The sequence below is a fragment of the Salminus brasiliensis genome, chromosome 1, assembly GCF_030463535.1.
Source record: "Salminus brasiliensis chromosome 1, fSalBra1.hap2, whole genome shotgun sequence".
In the NCBI taxonomy this organism is placed as follows: domain Eukaryota; kingdom Metazoa; phylum Chordata; class Actinopteri; order Characiformes; family Bryconidae; genus Salminus; species Salminus brasiliensis.
The window spans coordinates 17,754,915-17,770,472 of record NC_132878.1 but is presented as its reverse complement, the minus strand read 5'-3'; the positions used below and the strand labels follow the sequence as shown (position 1 = coordinate 17,770,472).

Genomic DNA, 15,558 nt, shown 5'->3' with positions numbered 1-15,558 from the left:
ATGCCACTGGGAACAAGCACCTCCGAAAAATTTCCCCAGAATTCCGGAATTCCTTCTGCGTTTCCTTCTGTCCTTCTGCTTTAAGTTTCGGCTAGATCACTGGCAACACGACACACATTACTGAAAAGACAAGTCTTAGGTGTGTTACATCTTTCTTTTCCTTTTGGTATTTTATGTGCAGCGCTACCTTCTGTAACCCTGGGGATTTTTTTTTAACTCCTGGGGTATAAATGTGAGGTTTCACAAATGTTCACGAATCCCTTTATCATCCCTTATAAAGGTAAAGCCAAGTAAAAGAACTGTAAACTCAACTAAGACCTGCATGCTTATGGAGTAAAAAAAATATATTAATTTAGTTTCATTCAATAGTTGAAATGATCTTTAAGCATTCTTTGGGTAATTATAATAAAAAGGTTGAAAACTCAATAAACAGTTAAACACGTGCCAGGAAGAAGAACACATGAGCATTCAGCCCCCACGCACAGAGAGGAGGATGGACAGAGAGGCAAGGAGAAACCCTAAGGTCAAAGACCTTTTTTTTTTTTTTATAAGATCAAGCCACAAAATGCAGCTTCCTCAAATTTGGAATTCGACTGGAACTAGAAATGGAGAAGGATGTGGTCATATGACACAAAAAATGATCATGCTCACAAGATTATCTTAACCGGTAGAGAGTCTTTAGTGGGAGCCTCACTCGACCGTTTAAGAATCACCTTTGTGCTTTGAAGCTTTTGGAACACCCAGCCCTGAACACTTGATTGATTCTTAGCCAGCTGTGTGTCGCTGCATCATTAGTTCAAGCACAAGAGAGTGAAGAGCAGGCCTGCCTTTTATTTCTAGATTCTAGAGTCTGCTGCTGTTGTCATTCAAAATGAGGGTCAAAGAAGTTAATATCAGATGTAAAGCAGAAGACCATGAATGCAGCAGAAGGAATACACTAGTGAGGCCTCAGGAGCAAAAAAGGCCCAGTTACAATCTTCTGGAAAGTACATAAACAGCCAGTGGAAAACTGGCTTATAGGACAGATGAGACCAAGATTAACCTTTTATCAGACTGATGAAAAGAGCAAAGTGCACAGCAAAAAAGAAAGTGGGTGTGAGCACAGAACTTCAGCGCTTACTGATGTTGCTGGGTGAAAGTGTACAGCCTTGACTGAAAAGGTTCTGTACACAAATACTGAACATGCTGATTCAGCGATGAGCTTAATTTGGCCAGTTTTTAACGTTCTCTGAAATACACAGAAAAACATCTACCTGGGTTTCCATCTATAAACACACTATATGGGCAAAAGTATTGGGACACATGCTCATTTGTTGTTCCTTCCAAAATAAGGGTAGTAAGTAAGGGGAGTAAGTGACTCTTATTGTCCTGGTAAAGCTTTCTACTACGTTTTGGAGTCCTGCTGTCAAGATTTGCTCCACGGCTCAATGCTGGGGGGCTTATACCCCTCTAGTCATGGTGCCAATAGGTATAGGTTTATCTGCTTCAGAGAGTCCAATTCTATTGACAGTAATTATCTACAGGTACTAGACAAGTTGTGTGTGCATCGGCACATCTGTGTCAAAGCTAGGTGCATCATCAGTATGCTGTAGGTCCTTCTCTGGTCTTAATGACTGCCTCATATTTGTATACAATTTTTCAATGATCTTCACAGCTGTCTACAGACATTCTATAGTGGTTGATCTTTCCCCAAACAGTCCTTCAAGTTCTTAAGTGTTAATTAAATCCAGTGATTCTCCATGAGAATGAACGTCCTCACTCTTCGACCCCACTCAATCGCCTGATGAGCAGTGTGGCATCCTGCATTACCTAGCTGGCGTATTTAAATCCATGTTTGTGGTTATCTGTCCCAAAAACCAGATAGACCATGGTTAAACCTAAGTGTTTGACATGTCCATCTGTGGCTTCATCTTATGAAGACCTGCCGCTGAACTGAGCAGACGCGTCAGCCGTATCAATGCAGCAGAGCGCTGTGATGTCACAATGCAATGATGGCACAATGCACAATGCATGTGCATCATGGCAAAAACTCTGGAGAACGAGGAGTGATGTATTAATTATGATATCTAGAGGAGCTCTACTGTCTGCAACTGAACACCCAAGCATGCAAACAATCGATACCTACCAAAAGGCAAAAGGCCACTCCAGCAATTCCCCCTTCTCCTGGCCCCAGTCTAACTAGTACATTATACAACAGCATAGGTGATGTCTCTTTCCCCCAATAAATACAGTGGGGAAAAAAAGTATTGTCAGTCACCAATTGTACAAGTTCTCCCACTTAAAAAAAAATGAGAGAGGCCTGTAATTGCAGTGCAAGACGTGTTCCCCTGCTTAAGCCAGTACATATCCGGGCGCGTCTGAAGTTTGCTAGAGAGCATTTGGATGTTCTGGAAGAGTATTGGGAGAATGTCTTATGGTCAGATGAAACCAAAGTAGAACTCGTTGTGTTTGGAGGAGAGTGAATGCTGAGTTGCATCCAAAGAACACCATACCAACTGTGAAGCATGGGGGTGGCAACATCATGCTTTGGGGCTGTTTCTCTGCAAAGGGACTAGGACGACTGGTCCGTGTACATGAAAGAATGAATGGGGCCATGTATTGTGAGATTCTGAGTGCAAACCTCCTTCCATCAGCAAGGGCATTGAAGATAAAACGTGGCTGGGACTTTCAGCATGACAATGATCCCAAGCACACTGCCAGGGCAACAAAGGAGTGGCTTCGTAAGAAGCATTTCAAGATCCTGGAGTGGCCTAGCCAGTCTCCAGATCTCAACCCCATAGAAAACCTTTGGAGGGAGTTGAAAGTCAGTGTTGCCCGCTGACAGCCCCAAAACATCACTGCTCTAGAGGAGATCTGCATGGAGGAATGGGCCAACATACCAGCAACGGTGTGTCAACCTTGTGAAGACTTACAGAAAATGTTTGACCTCTGTCATTGCCAACAAAGGATATATAACAAAGTATTGAGATGAACTTTTGTTATTGACCAAATACTTATTTTCCACCATTATTTGCAAATAAATTATTTAAAAATCAGACAATGTGATTTTTCTGATTTTTTTTTCTCATTTTGTCTCTCATAGTTGAGGTCTACCTATGATGTCAATTACAGGCCTCTCTCATCTTTTTAAGTGGGAGAACTTGCACAATTGGTGACTGACTAAATACTTTTTTTTCATCCCATTGTATAATGTGAGTATAGAACCTGGCTCAGTATTGTGAATTGCATTACACCCATTGTCTCACACACACACACACACACACACACACACACACACACACACACACACACTATATATATATATATATATATATATATATATATATATATATATATATATATATATATATATATATATATATATATATATAGCTAGATAATTGTAAAGAAAAGTTTGGGCACCCCTAGTCAAATGGAATATACTGTTGTTGCCGAAAACATACAAACGAAAGTACAAAAGTACAAACATACAAAAGTTACTGCACATTTTATTTTACATATTATATTTAGCAAATAAACATACACTGTTTAAAAATGGGCAGAAAAATACCATATAGTTTGTTTCCTGTAGAGGATTTGTTCACTTGTCTTCACTTAGGGTTCTAAAACATTGTTACAGAATTGACATATCTAGATCCATGACTGATTTTCATTTGTGTGAATAACAGACTTGAATGCATGCCATTTCAGAGATTGTGTGTTGTTTTACACAATGGAAATGGTGGTGGTCTTTAAAAGGTGAAAATTGACATCTTAATAGATGCAAATACCCTCAAAATAAAAGACTGCTATTCTGAATACAGAAACAAAACAACAGTCCCAGTTCCAGACTGCACTCCTCCTCATCATCATCATCATCCTCCTCCTCCTCTTCTTCTTCTTCTTCATCCTCCTCCACCCCCACAAAACAACAAAACCACATGAGTGGACCAAAATTCCATTCCCACACTCGAGCAAACCCAAAGCGACTACAGTCGTGACTCCTCCAACAGCAGGACCTAATCAGCAGGGTTATGCTGTAGTGGAGTGCTGCCTACTGACCCCATTCATGTGTCTACACTCTTGTATCCAAATGTATCCAGACACTCCTCGGCTGCTGGAAGGTGCGCCCAATGCTGACACAGGTGTTCAACTGTGCACACACAGCTTGTGCTGTGTGATTTCCATAGGTAAGGGTTGCTAAAAGAACGGGACTTTCTGGATCAGCTATACATGAGACTGACATGAGGTCACCATGACCGATAGCAAGCCCCATTCATGTGTCTACACTCTATGTCCAAAAATATCTGAACACACCTTTAAATGAGAGTGAGTTCAGCTACTGGGACACAGGTATTCAATTGTGCAAACACAGCTTGTACAGTATAAGCGTTGCTAATGGAACGGGGCACTCAAACTCGAACTCTCTGTGAGCCTGACATGAGGTCACCATGCCCAATGCCAAGGGCTGTGGAGCTGTTGATCACCATGGGATGAGAAAACCTGTGGGATGGTGGAGCCGAAGTGCACAAAATCTTATTGTCCAACATCAGTACCTGACCTAACTGGGGCTCTCATGGCTGAACGCAATAAAATCCCCACAGCACTGTTCCAACAATTAGTGTTAAGCCTTCACAGAAAATGTGACTACTCTCTATGTCCAAATGTATCTGGACACCCCTTCAAAACAAGAGCAACCGGCTACTTTAAGGTGCACACATTGCTGACACAGGTGTTCAACTGTGCAAACACAGCCTGTAGAGTTTACTCTCCATAGAAAAGCACAGTGAAGTGAATGGGATTCTCTGGACCAATGGCCTGACATGAGGTCACCATGCCTAGAGGGATTTAAAGCCCATGGATGTGTCTATGCTCGGTGTCCAAAAGTATCCGGACTCTTCTTCAAACTAGATCATTCTAGAGCCACTTTAAGGTGACCCTATTGCTGACAGGTGTTCACAAGGCCACCGTGTAAGTCCAGTGCAAAGCATTGGCTAAAGGGATGTTAGGCCCCCCCAGCACTAGACTGGAGCCACCATGGGATGAGGATACCTTTGAGATATATGAGCTGAAGTGACCAAGAATGATCTGTCCCCTGGTTAAACTCATCAAACCCTCACATCAGTGCTCCTATATCTAGTGTTAAGCAAAAGGAGGGCTACTAATACCCGGAATGAAAGAGAAAGAGCAGGTGTCTACAAACTTAAGAGCGAGTGCACAGCATATAGGCGTGAAACTAACACGCCTGGTTGGCCGAGATCAATGGACACATCTAGTTTCCGCTGACGTGACGTTGTAGACCGACCCACTGCACTGCCTGTACACAGCGGGCTCTCACCTTTACCCTTTGAAAAAAGCCCCCCGCAGGCAGAGACCAGCCAACCTCCAGAGAGGGGCTTCATTTTTATCTGGCTTTGCAGCCACCCAGGTCTGAGCCAAGCAAACAAAGAGACCTACCTTTGAAAACGACGCACAGGAGGTCCCTCTCTGCTGTAGCGTCTCCAGTCACTCAATCAGGGGCGAAGCGTATGTATGTATGTATGTATGTAGGTGTGTGTGTGTGTGTGTGTGTGTGTGTTAGCTTAGGCTAGTCCACAGACGTGTCGTGCTGTAACCCAGCGTGTTCGCGTCTCCTACATCCACTCTCTCTCGTCCACGCACACAATGTCCCAGTCTCTGTTATCACCCAACACAGAGGAGCTCCGTGACAGATTAAATATAGTTCTGCAGATGTACACAAACATGACAGCGAAGTACACAAACGTCACCAAAAAAAAAGGAAACACATCGATGGCAGGAAGTATCAGGTAGGTTTGTTTTTTCTGATGGAAAGGGGCGTTCACTAATCGCGCTCTTCGCCTAGCGGACGCCCCGCCCCCTCACTCGACAACAGCCAATAGCGGGCCTCGCTCGCCGGGTCTATGCAATTGAAAGCGGGTGCGCAGGTGCTGCTCCTCTTTGTTGGACTAAGAAGAGGCGAATTCGTTTAAAAAGGGGCAGTTTAGGAAGATCTTCTTAGAGCTTTTTGGTGGTGGTACTAGTGTATGAAACTGATATGAAATCCTGATAAAATCACCTTAAAAATAAAAAATGACAAAAATACAGAAGGAAACTAGGAAATTCCGGTTCCAGCATGCACCCCTTCTCACTGTTAGTAAACAAAGAGAGGGAAATGGTGGGAAATGGTGCACTGTGGAAAAGCTTCAACAACAGGGAGTATTTCACAAAGCAGGATTTCACAGTTAGCCGGACCATTTAGGTCCAAAGTTGAGGAAGCTGAGTGTAACAGTTAACCAGATAACTTTAGCCTAAATTCAAGCCTGTCCAATAGGAACAGAGCTGAGGGACATTCCTATTGGACAGGCTTGACTTATCTAAAAGGCTAAAGTTATCTGGTTAACTGTAACACTAAACTTTTTGAATAATATAATTTGAATCTGACAGTTGTTCTTTCCATTGCGTCAAAAGTGCTAAAAAAAAACTTTTTTATTTATACCCTGACGGCCACTAAAAACTGTATATAAGCTTTTTTTTCTGTAAAGTAGAAAACTGTGATGAGTTTTTATACATACGATAATTATTGTAAAGTAGTAGTCAATAAAAAATAAAAATAAGGCAAAGCCATACTATACAGCTATGGTCTGTACCACCATATGAAATCCCATCCTATTCATGAAACAGTATATTTTAGCTTTATTAGTATATTATGTGTAGTATATAATAGGCCGTGTTTTTTTATTTGGGTACTATTTTGCCTTAGAACTCCTTGAATACAACTCTGTCCTATGAAACTCTTTAATATATTCTTCACTTACTTTTCACAAACAAAACAGTGTGGTTAGCCTGCCGTGGCCTGTCACTTAGTTCCAATAAGGTTTCCAAATAGGTTCCAATATTGCATTATTTTGCAGTATTAATCTAAGTAATTAAGAGTGGTATAATGTTAAATGGTGCATTAGGGAGAAACTTACTGAAGCAGATTTACTAGTGGATAGGAACCAGCGAGTATTTCACAAAGCAGGGTTCCTCAGTAAGTCCAAAAGTTGAGGAGTGTCCAATTGGAATGTCCACCACCACCACCATGTTCAACTTTGGCTTAAGTTATCTGGCTAACTGAGAAATCCTGCTTTGTGAATGACCCACCAGGAGTCAAGACAACTGTGAAGTAAATGGAGCTGTCTTAATAAGTATAAAAACGACCAATAAACCTACATGTTTAATGGAGGTACCTGTCACGCAAAACTCTCTTGGATTGAGGCTGTGCTGCAAGGCTGACCACCCGCAACTTCACAGCAGGTGGTTAAGATGTGCTTCTCTCTGTTTAAGCTCTAGGGCAATACACAGCGATGCATGCCTCTGGGTTTTGTAGAGTCAACTCTGATTCCTCATCTCCTCTTAATTGTAATGATCCTAAATGACGCTTACTTAGTTCTGTGAGCTGCTAGAGATCTTGGTTATGCAACACAGTAGCAGCTTACAACTTATACCAAGTAAAATCAGGACAAATGATTACAACTGACTAATGTCACCACACACACCACACCATCAGAGAGCCTGTTTCACCTAACACAGCTGCTGAAGTGAAGAGAGTTCGACCAGGGGGAACTCTGAGGAAGGCATTAGTCATAACTCAGAAAATGAACCGTTAATAATCAGTTAATCGGTAAATATTCATTATAGAGCAGTTGGACATCTTCATTTGGATGTAATTTCATTTGCACTACATACTTTCACACTACATACAGGGTGCATGCTCTCCTCCATCAACACAGCAGGAGCTGGTGTCATGTGTCATTTCAGAAAAAGGCAAGAGTAATAGAAACATACTGCTTTCTCTACTGTCAGCCAATAGTGTGTCAGTTTAGCTAGAAACCTGAAGTGTGGAAATAAATGCATGTTGAAATACAAATATATACATAAATATATTATCATCATTATGCTATAAATGTATTTTTTTATAGGCATGTTTCATCTTCCTTGTCTACAGAACACCATGCCGTAACTAAACCCTTTTGTCATAAGAGTGTATAAGGATGGGCAAGACGTTTGGGAACCTTGTTAAAAATTCCTGTTGCTGTGAATAGTTAAATGCATAGAAAATAAACTGATCTAAAGTTAAAGATGAAAAATCCCATTTAATATTTAATATAAGCAAGATTAGTGGATTATTTTAGGTTAGTTTTAGGTTAAGTTGGGTTTTACAGGTGATGCACATTTGATGCAAAGCTCTATAGATGCTCTTTAAACCATGTCTCAGAAATCCTAAGCCATCCTAATGACACCTCTAGGCAGCTGCCTTGTGCTCGGAAAATGAGTAAAGGTATATCAGGGGGAAAAAGAGTGCAGAGTTTCATTAAAAGAACACCTTTCCAACTGTTAAGCACAGGGCTGGACCAGTCATGCTTTGAGAAGAAAGCTTTTAATTAAATAGCAACAAATTCTGGAAGCAATCAACATCCTTTACCCCCACCATCTGTAAAGAAGGTGGGGGTGAAAGGTGGGTGATTTGTACCGTAGGTGATCATCCTAAATACAGCTGAAAATCCACAATAGACAACCTCAAAAGGCACAAGCTGAAGGTCATTGCCATGTTTTCATATATCCCCGGTTTACACATCTAAAATCTGTGGCTAGACCTCAAAAGAGCAGTGCATTTAAGAGGCCACAAGAACCCTGTACAACTAGATAAATATACAATGCATATTTGATGAATTACCTCAAACAGAAAGAATCTGTCAAAAGGCAGTAGAATGTGATAAATACCGCCACCAGATACAATCAGTGACTGCCATCTGCTGGCCGTTCTCAACAAGCATATTGTTCCCCTGAAACCAAGCAACATTCAAGACACAGACACCACAGAGAGACAGAGAGCCGTCGGTAGTAGTAAAACGTTTATTGCTCAACACGTCTTTGTACAAACCTCTCACAAAGTTCTTCTATAAGAAGAAAAACGACACGACAATGTTAAAAAACAAAAGGCAAGGGACACTCCTGAAAGAAAATCTCTGAGCGACTGTTCTGGGCCCAGTTTCCCAAAAGCACCTTAGTATTAAGGTCATCCTACCTGGTTGAGAGAGTGTTCGGTGTGCTAAGACGCTTCTGGGAAACCCAGCCCTGATCAACAGGTCTACCACATGATAATGCTCTTGAGGTAGTAATCAACTGGGAGACAGTAAATAAGTGGATTCCCGAGCAGTCTTAAGACAACCTGGTTAATAAGTGGACAGCAAAGATTACATCGAGCCCAGATTCACTGCTCAACAAGAACAGGCTCAATGTCTGTATTCAAACGTCATAATAAGTTCTAAGATTGATTGGTTAGTCAAGGCCCAGATTCTGAAAAGATCTCATGTCCCACTGACTTGATATCCATCATTTTTAAAGTGATATGAAGTGAAACTTATTTGTGAATGAAAGAAAGTTCACAATACAACTCAAGAGAGGCTACGTTAACGGTTTAGAGTAGAAAGAGGCTGAGGACCTTGGTTTCCCTCCTCTATCACTAAACATCAATTTCAAAAGAACTAATTTTCAATTAGGCGAAACGGTCGCAATGATGTCGGCAGACTCTACATATCCCTACGATGATTGTCTTATGCTTGTTGTCTTTGAGGCATGTAGAACCACATGAGCACACATTCATGAAGATCCCATTAGAATAGTATTTACATTAAAAATGTGTGACGAGGTGGAAATATTCAGTATTTGTGGCAAGATACTCCATATTCCATACTCCATACTACGTCGTCGGCCTACAGCTTAGCGTAATTCTAACTAGGACTGCAATAACTACCAATATACAGTTCATGCTTTCACATTTCATCTTTGTGAAAACTAGAAACACAAATCTGAGGTTCTGTTGTAAAATCAAGGTGTCATGTTAATTAATATGAACTATTATTAGAATTTGTCAACATTCGGCAGTTGAAGGAACTGCATCTCTGGAGTAATGGTGGGATTAAAGGAATTGTTCTACAAAATATCAAATGAACACGATTTATCACTCAAACTAAATGCATTTGATTAGTCAAAACATGGTTAGTTTTTTTTAAAGTTTGCATCGTTTTCTTAGAATGGGAGATGCTAGGCTAACTTTGCTAACAAACACTGGATTCAGACTGTCACCAATATCATCTTTGCCAATACACTCCCAAAAAACAAGTCTCTCAACCCATTCAAAATGCATTCTTCATTTATATCTGTGGACAGATCAATATTGTTAAGTCTGTTGGCTCTGTGACTCATCTTTGCAACGCTGCCGGGCAGTTATTTCCAGTCACGCAAGACCAGGCTCCCATCAAGAATATAAAAAAATATGTAATCACTGATAAAATCCAATTAAAACCTCATGAATAGTTTGTAGGTACGTATTGCACAAAATCTTGTTCTGGCTACTGCACTTGAGCAGATCTCCACATCGAGGGGGGCTTTCCCATTCTCTGCTTGTGGCAAACCCAGCAAGCTGATTGGCTCTTTTTGCTGAAGGGCAGAACTTTATTCGTCTCTGGTATAACCTTACTTTGGTCTATAAAACCAATCAATCAATCTTCACATAGCAGGATCAAGGTCCAGTTTTAAGTTTAAATTATTTTTAACTAAGTAAGTAAAAAAAATATGTATTTTTAAAAAAATAGTTATAGTTTTTTTTTGTATTCATGTTTTTAGAGAGGAGACTGATGAAAGTCTAGTGTTTGTTAGCAACATTAGCCTAGCATCACCAGTTATGAACCAAATAAGTACATGTCCCATTTCAAACATAACTTGGCTGACCAGACTGTGTCTGGGAAGCATCATGAATCACATGCATTTGATGAACTATTCCTTTAAGGTTACCCAACAGGTCTTTTAAAAAGTTCAGCTCAAGGTGGGATGGCTTTGCAGAGCAGCGAATGCACAAGTGCACAGTTCTGATTACTGAGTACAGTAATCACAGTGCTGTTTATACTGAGCCTCAACAGCAGCGTGACGTTTTCAGGTAGAATCAAATAAAAAAAAAGAACGAAGCAAAAAAATAAAATAAAATAAAATAAAAATCATTGACAGTGCGATCATTTGCATCACAAGCATCGGTGCTTCTTACGAACACACAACTAGACTTACTCAAGCCATTAATTCAACGATGCTGAAGCTCACTTTACAACAGGCCCATTAAATAACAATACATGCAAATATTTAGCTCCTATTCTATTACATTACAGCCCTTTACAAATGACTTTCCCTGTTTTGGTGTTAATTCTTAACTAACACGTGTTCTGAGGTTTTGCTTTTTTCCATAACAGTGAGGATGTAGAAGCTATTCAGACCCATTAGTTTCTGACATTTTACACCTGTGCATTTTTTGGTGCTTTTCTCCATCCATAAACATCTCCTAAAATATGTTACAGAATTACAATGGCACAATTTACAAAACAAAAAAGGTGGTAGAACCTTTCTGCTGCATACAGAATAATCAATATCAGGTAGGATTTCTGTTTTTGTTCCCCCTGATACAAATGCCAAATCACCCTGACAATTATAGATATTTCAGTGTATAAAATTAATCCGACATTTTAGCTATTCCTGTGCTGTACAAAGCACACTGTGGCACCAGCCAGACAGACTATGGAGACCTGCAAGTCAATGGACAGGCAGCGACGGCGGTTTCAGCCTTAAAAAAAAGCCATCAAAACATTGCTCGTTCAAACTTGTGCAACCGTACTTGAGGGTCTTGAAGACGCTTTTGAAGGCTATGGCTGAAAATACACTTTAAAACAAACCATTCTGAAATATTGACACGGTTGCTATGATACCGGTTCTTCTGAGAGAAATGCGTGATCTTGAGAACACCTGAACATCTAGGTGCTACAGACCCCTCCAGCTTCTGCATATTTCAGCACTGAGTGAAAACCTAGAGAGCTTTTGTCTTCTTCAAAAACAGGGGTTTTGACTCCCGGACTTCTGGATGAACAAAGTCCGTAGCCGTTTGCTGCTTTCCTTGCTCATACCTACGCATTTAACCTGGCAATTAACAGGCCAGTTGAACCAGGTTTGTTTGAGTGAGGAAATCAGCACACTAAAGTGACAGCTAGGGATGCACGATATAAGACCTGTATGCCAGAATCCAGTATTTTATTATTATTATTATTATTTTATATCTGCAAAATGTAGAAATTTCAACTAAATATACGTGACTGTAGAAATGTATTATAGAGATTGATAGAGAAAATGTACAACAATGGAACTGTAGAGGACAATAATGTAGTATTGCTTTTCTGGAGAACAATGAATACACTACATGTCCAAATGTTTGTGGACACCCCTTCTAATGAATGCATTAAGCTACTATAAGTCGCACGCTGACACAAACAAGCAAAAGCACACACAGCTTGTCTAGTTCCTGTAGAGAAGTACTACCAATAGATTAGGACTCTCTTAAGCAGATAGACATGAACCTATTGACACCGAGCCTTATGCCAGGCGTGGGCTAGAGAGGTATAAAGCCCCCAGCATTGAGCTGTGGAGCAGTGGAACTGCGTTCTCAGGAATGATGGCGCTCCATTCAATACTTTTGGTATGAGCGGATTTCTCGCTAAATGCAATCGAATGCTTACAGCAATGCTTCAAAACTTAGTAGAAAGCCTTTCCTAGACAGTAGAGACAGCAGGATACACCCCCCCCCCCAAATATGATGATGCTTAAAGAGAATAATTTATTTCCTTACACAAATGACCATGACACCTTACTGAAGGTGCACAAGGCAACAACGTCTGACACTAATATTCTAATTGTTGTATATGATCAGGTACTCCTGGCCCTCTATTGTGAGCTTTTAGTCTTTCATGACAAAACACAGGATAACTGAACTCATCAGCATGTTCTGCTGACTACAGTGGTGCACTACTGTCACCGCTGACTGTGGCAGAATTTTCCATCCCTGCTCCAATAACATGGAATTTACGGTTTGTCGTTGTCCGTCTACAGTCATAATGTAAACAAAGCACAATGACTGATGATTTATTTTATGCAATTATCTGCTGTTACTGGTATAAATCCAACCTCATCGTGCATCCCTAGTGAACACCCCTGCTCTGAAGGTAGTGACAATACCACACTTTCTTAGTAGCTCTAAGCTCCTCAGACAGCCTCCCAATGCATTCCGCAATCAGCCAGAATACCATCAGCAGCAGACCTAAGAGGAGTTTTCCGCTCTGGTCCGACGGGCCTGGTGGGACTTGGCACAGGTGGAGGTGTGGCGGTTGAAGCTGTCCCTCCACATGAAACGTTTCGAACAGAGGTTGCACTCGTAGGGCTTGATGCCTGTGTGGATCTTCATGTGGCCCACCAGGTGGTGCTTCATCTTGAAGCTCTTGCCGCAGACCGCACAGCCAAACGGTCGCAAGCCTAAGTGCATGCTCATGTGGCGATCTCTCTGGCTCTTGTGGGTGAAGCTCTTGCCACACTGACACGGGTAGAGCTTGTACACCACAGATGCAAACCCTGAGTGGGTGGTCTGCTCTTTCGTGTCTTCGCCTCCCTGGGAGCCATCTTCCTCGCCCTTTACTGCACCTGCACTCGCGTCCGGCTGCAGGTCGTCTTTAGACAGTGCAGGTGAACCTTCATCGCCGTCCTGGGAGAAGCCCGCGATGGAGGTCCCATAGAAATCCAGAGGATCTTCATATGAGCAGTCTCCGTCCAAGTTGTCTTCGAAGCGTGCCGCCAGCTTCTCCTCCAAACAGTCTTCCATCACCTCTGCTGGATGGCTGGCCTGATCAGAATCGGATGGAGGGTGAGAGTCGCTGCCAAAAAGGCCACTGCAATCCTCTCTACCCTGTCTCTCAGACTTTACATGCACCCTCTTTCTGTGCCCCATGATGCTGGGTGGGACATAAGTGGACCTGGACCGCTGAACCTCAGCGGTGTCGGGTTCCCCACTCTCGCTGCTCGACCTTTCATGAGGAGAACAACTTGTGCTCTGTGAAGTGCCTGTGCCCGCAGCAGGGATGGAGACCCCATCCTCCAGAAAGTCTTCTACTCCCAGCTCCTCCTTGTGAGCGTCTGTCTGGCCAGCTCCCTCAAACTCGCCCTCTTCTTCGTTATCTAAGAAATACCCATCTTCTCTAGGGGATGAGCCCTGTTCAAAATTCCCACTGCCTCCCTTATTCCCGACCTCTAGCAGTTCAGTGCACTTGTCCACCACATGCCACATCTGCAGAAAGCTAGCAGCAGTCAGGAAGGCCACCACCTCGCCGGACGGGACAGAGAGAGCACCTGTGTAACAGGACAGGAGAAGCCTCTCAAACACACACGGATGCATTACATCAGGCAGGACCACTCTGGCACTGTTCTTCAGAAGCACCTGGTCACAGAAATAAGGGGAACTGGCTGCGAGCACAGCACGGTGGGCTCGGAACTGGTGTCCACCTAAGGACACGATGAGGTCACACAACTGCCCTCTCTGACGCTGTTGGTTCAGCTTCTTAAGAAGGGAGCAGGAGAAGTCTGGGAACTCAACATGGAAAGAGTTTGCCTCGTTCTCCATGTTCTACCAGGATTCAGAGGATCTGCAAGAAACAGGGGCGAGGAACAGCTTTAGGTCAATTCTTACATAGCTGGAGAAAAAGCAACAACCGAAAACCCTTACCTTAAAACATTAGAAATGTGCATTCGTTATAATGACAGCACTACAGTCAGGCGGCAGGAGAAGTCTGGGAACTCAGCATGGAAAGAGTTTGCCTCGTTCTCCATGTTCTACCAAGATTCATAGGTTCTGCAAAAAACCCAAAAACACAGGAGAGATAAACAGCTTTAGGTTGATACTCATTTACAGAAGAATCACTAATAAAAAGAGGCAGAACTATTAGCTACCAGTTAAACCTCAGGTTTAATGCGCATTTCTAAATTCAAGTCCAGCAGACACTGGAAGTGTCTTGGCCGTTATCTCTGGGACTCTGACACACAACGAAGCTAGCTAACCTGCTAGCCAGCAGCTAACGCTCGGAAAAACACAGGACGAGCTGCCGGCAAAACGGCAGGGCTACCGACTTACAGCCGAGTTTAAACGGACGCGTAAAAGTCGGTCTTCTCCTCACACCTCACAGCGCAGAAACAGTTCTCTCACCATTTCTCACCGTTTTTGTCAAATTTCCTGAGATTTCTCCGCCGCCTCTCTTCCGAGTTCCACCGGATTTCGCACCCAGGACGTCATCACGTCGACTGGCATGGCGCACAAGAAATGTAAACAAACACGCCCCTTTCTCCGGGTTGCCAGATTGGTGCACAGAGCACCGTGCTTTCAGTTTATTTCCTTGTTCGTAGTTTATTTCTATCAGATACCCCCAATACCAGACCAGATGATAATAAACCTAAAACGCAATTCCTCCTTTTCGTTCTTCAGTGTTTGACAGCTGCTATCACTGAATAGTCTGAAGGGTACCGTTTCGACATTTCCAGCAGGTGGCGCCTCAAGCTAACGGAATCTCATAGAAAGGGCTATAGCTTTTCACCATCACACCCTTATTGTACTACAGCTGGGCTGTCAACATGAAAAAGCAGTGTGACATTATGTGAATTATATGTGATCAGCCCTGAAATATGCTT

General features: G+C 42.3%; 2 protein-coding genes across 4 annotated transcripts in view; both read right to left on the bottom strand.

The window, feature by feature from the left end:
* Nucleotides 1-5,781, bottom strand: part of LOC140549997 (ras-specific guanine nucleotide-releasing factor RalGPS1) — a 178,807-nt gene extending 173,026 nt beyond the window's left edge. For both annotated transcript variants that reach the window (XM_072673800.1, XM_072673793.1), the window contains exon 1: nt 5,437-5,781. The gene's annotated coding sequence lies outside the window, so the exon portion shown is untranslated. The remainder of the gene's footprint in view (nt 1-5,436) is intronic.
* Nucleotides 5,782-8,860: 3,079 nt separating this feature from the next.
* Nucleotides 8,861-15,168, bottom strand: zbtb43 (zinc finger and BTB domain containing 43). 2 transcript variants are annotated; one of them, XM_072673763.1, is made up of 3 exons: nt 15,090-15,168; nt 14,603-14,728; nt 8,861-14,522 (listed from the first exon to the last, which is right to left on the bottom strand). In XM_072673763.1, the coding sequence occupies exon 3, from the start codon at nt 14,498-14,500 to the stop codon at nt 13,151-13,153; it is 1,350 nt and encodes a 449-aa protein (XP_072529864.1). In that variant the 5' UTR covers nt 14,501-14,522; nt 14,603-14,728; nt 15,090-15,168; the 3' UTR covers nt 8,861-13,150. The 2 variants fall into 2 exon arrangements, with proteins under 2 accessions (XP_072529864.1, XP_072529872.1); XM_072673771.1 differs by having other exon boundaries at nt 15,080-15,150.
* Nucleotides 15,169-15,558: the final 390 nt, after the last annotated feature.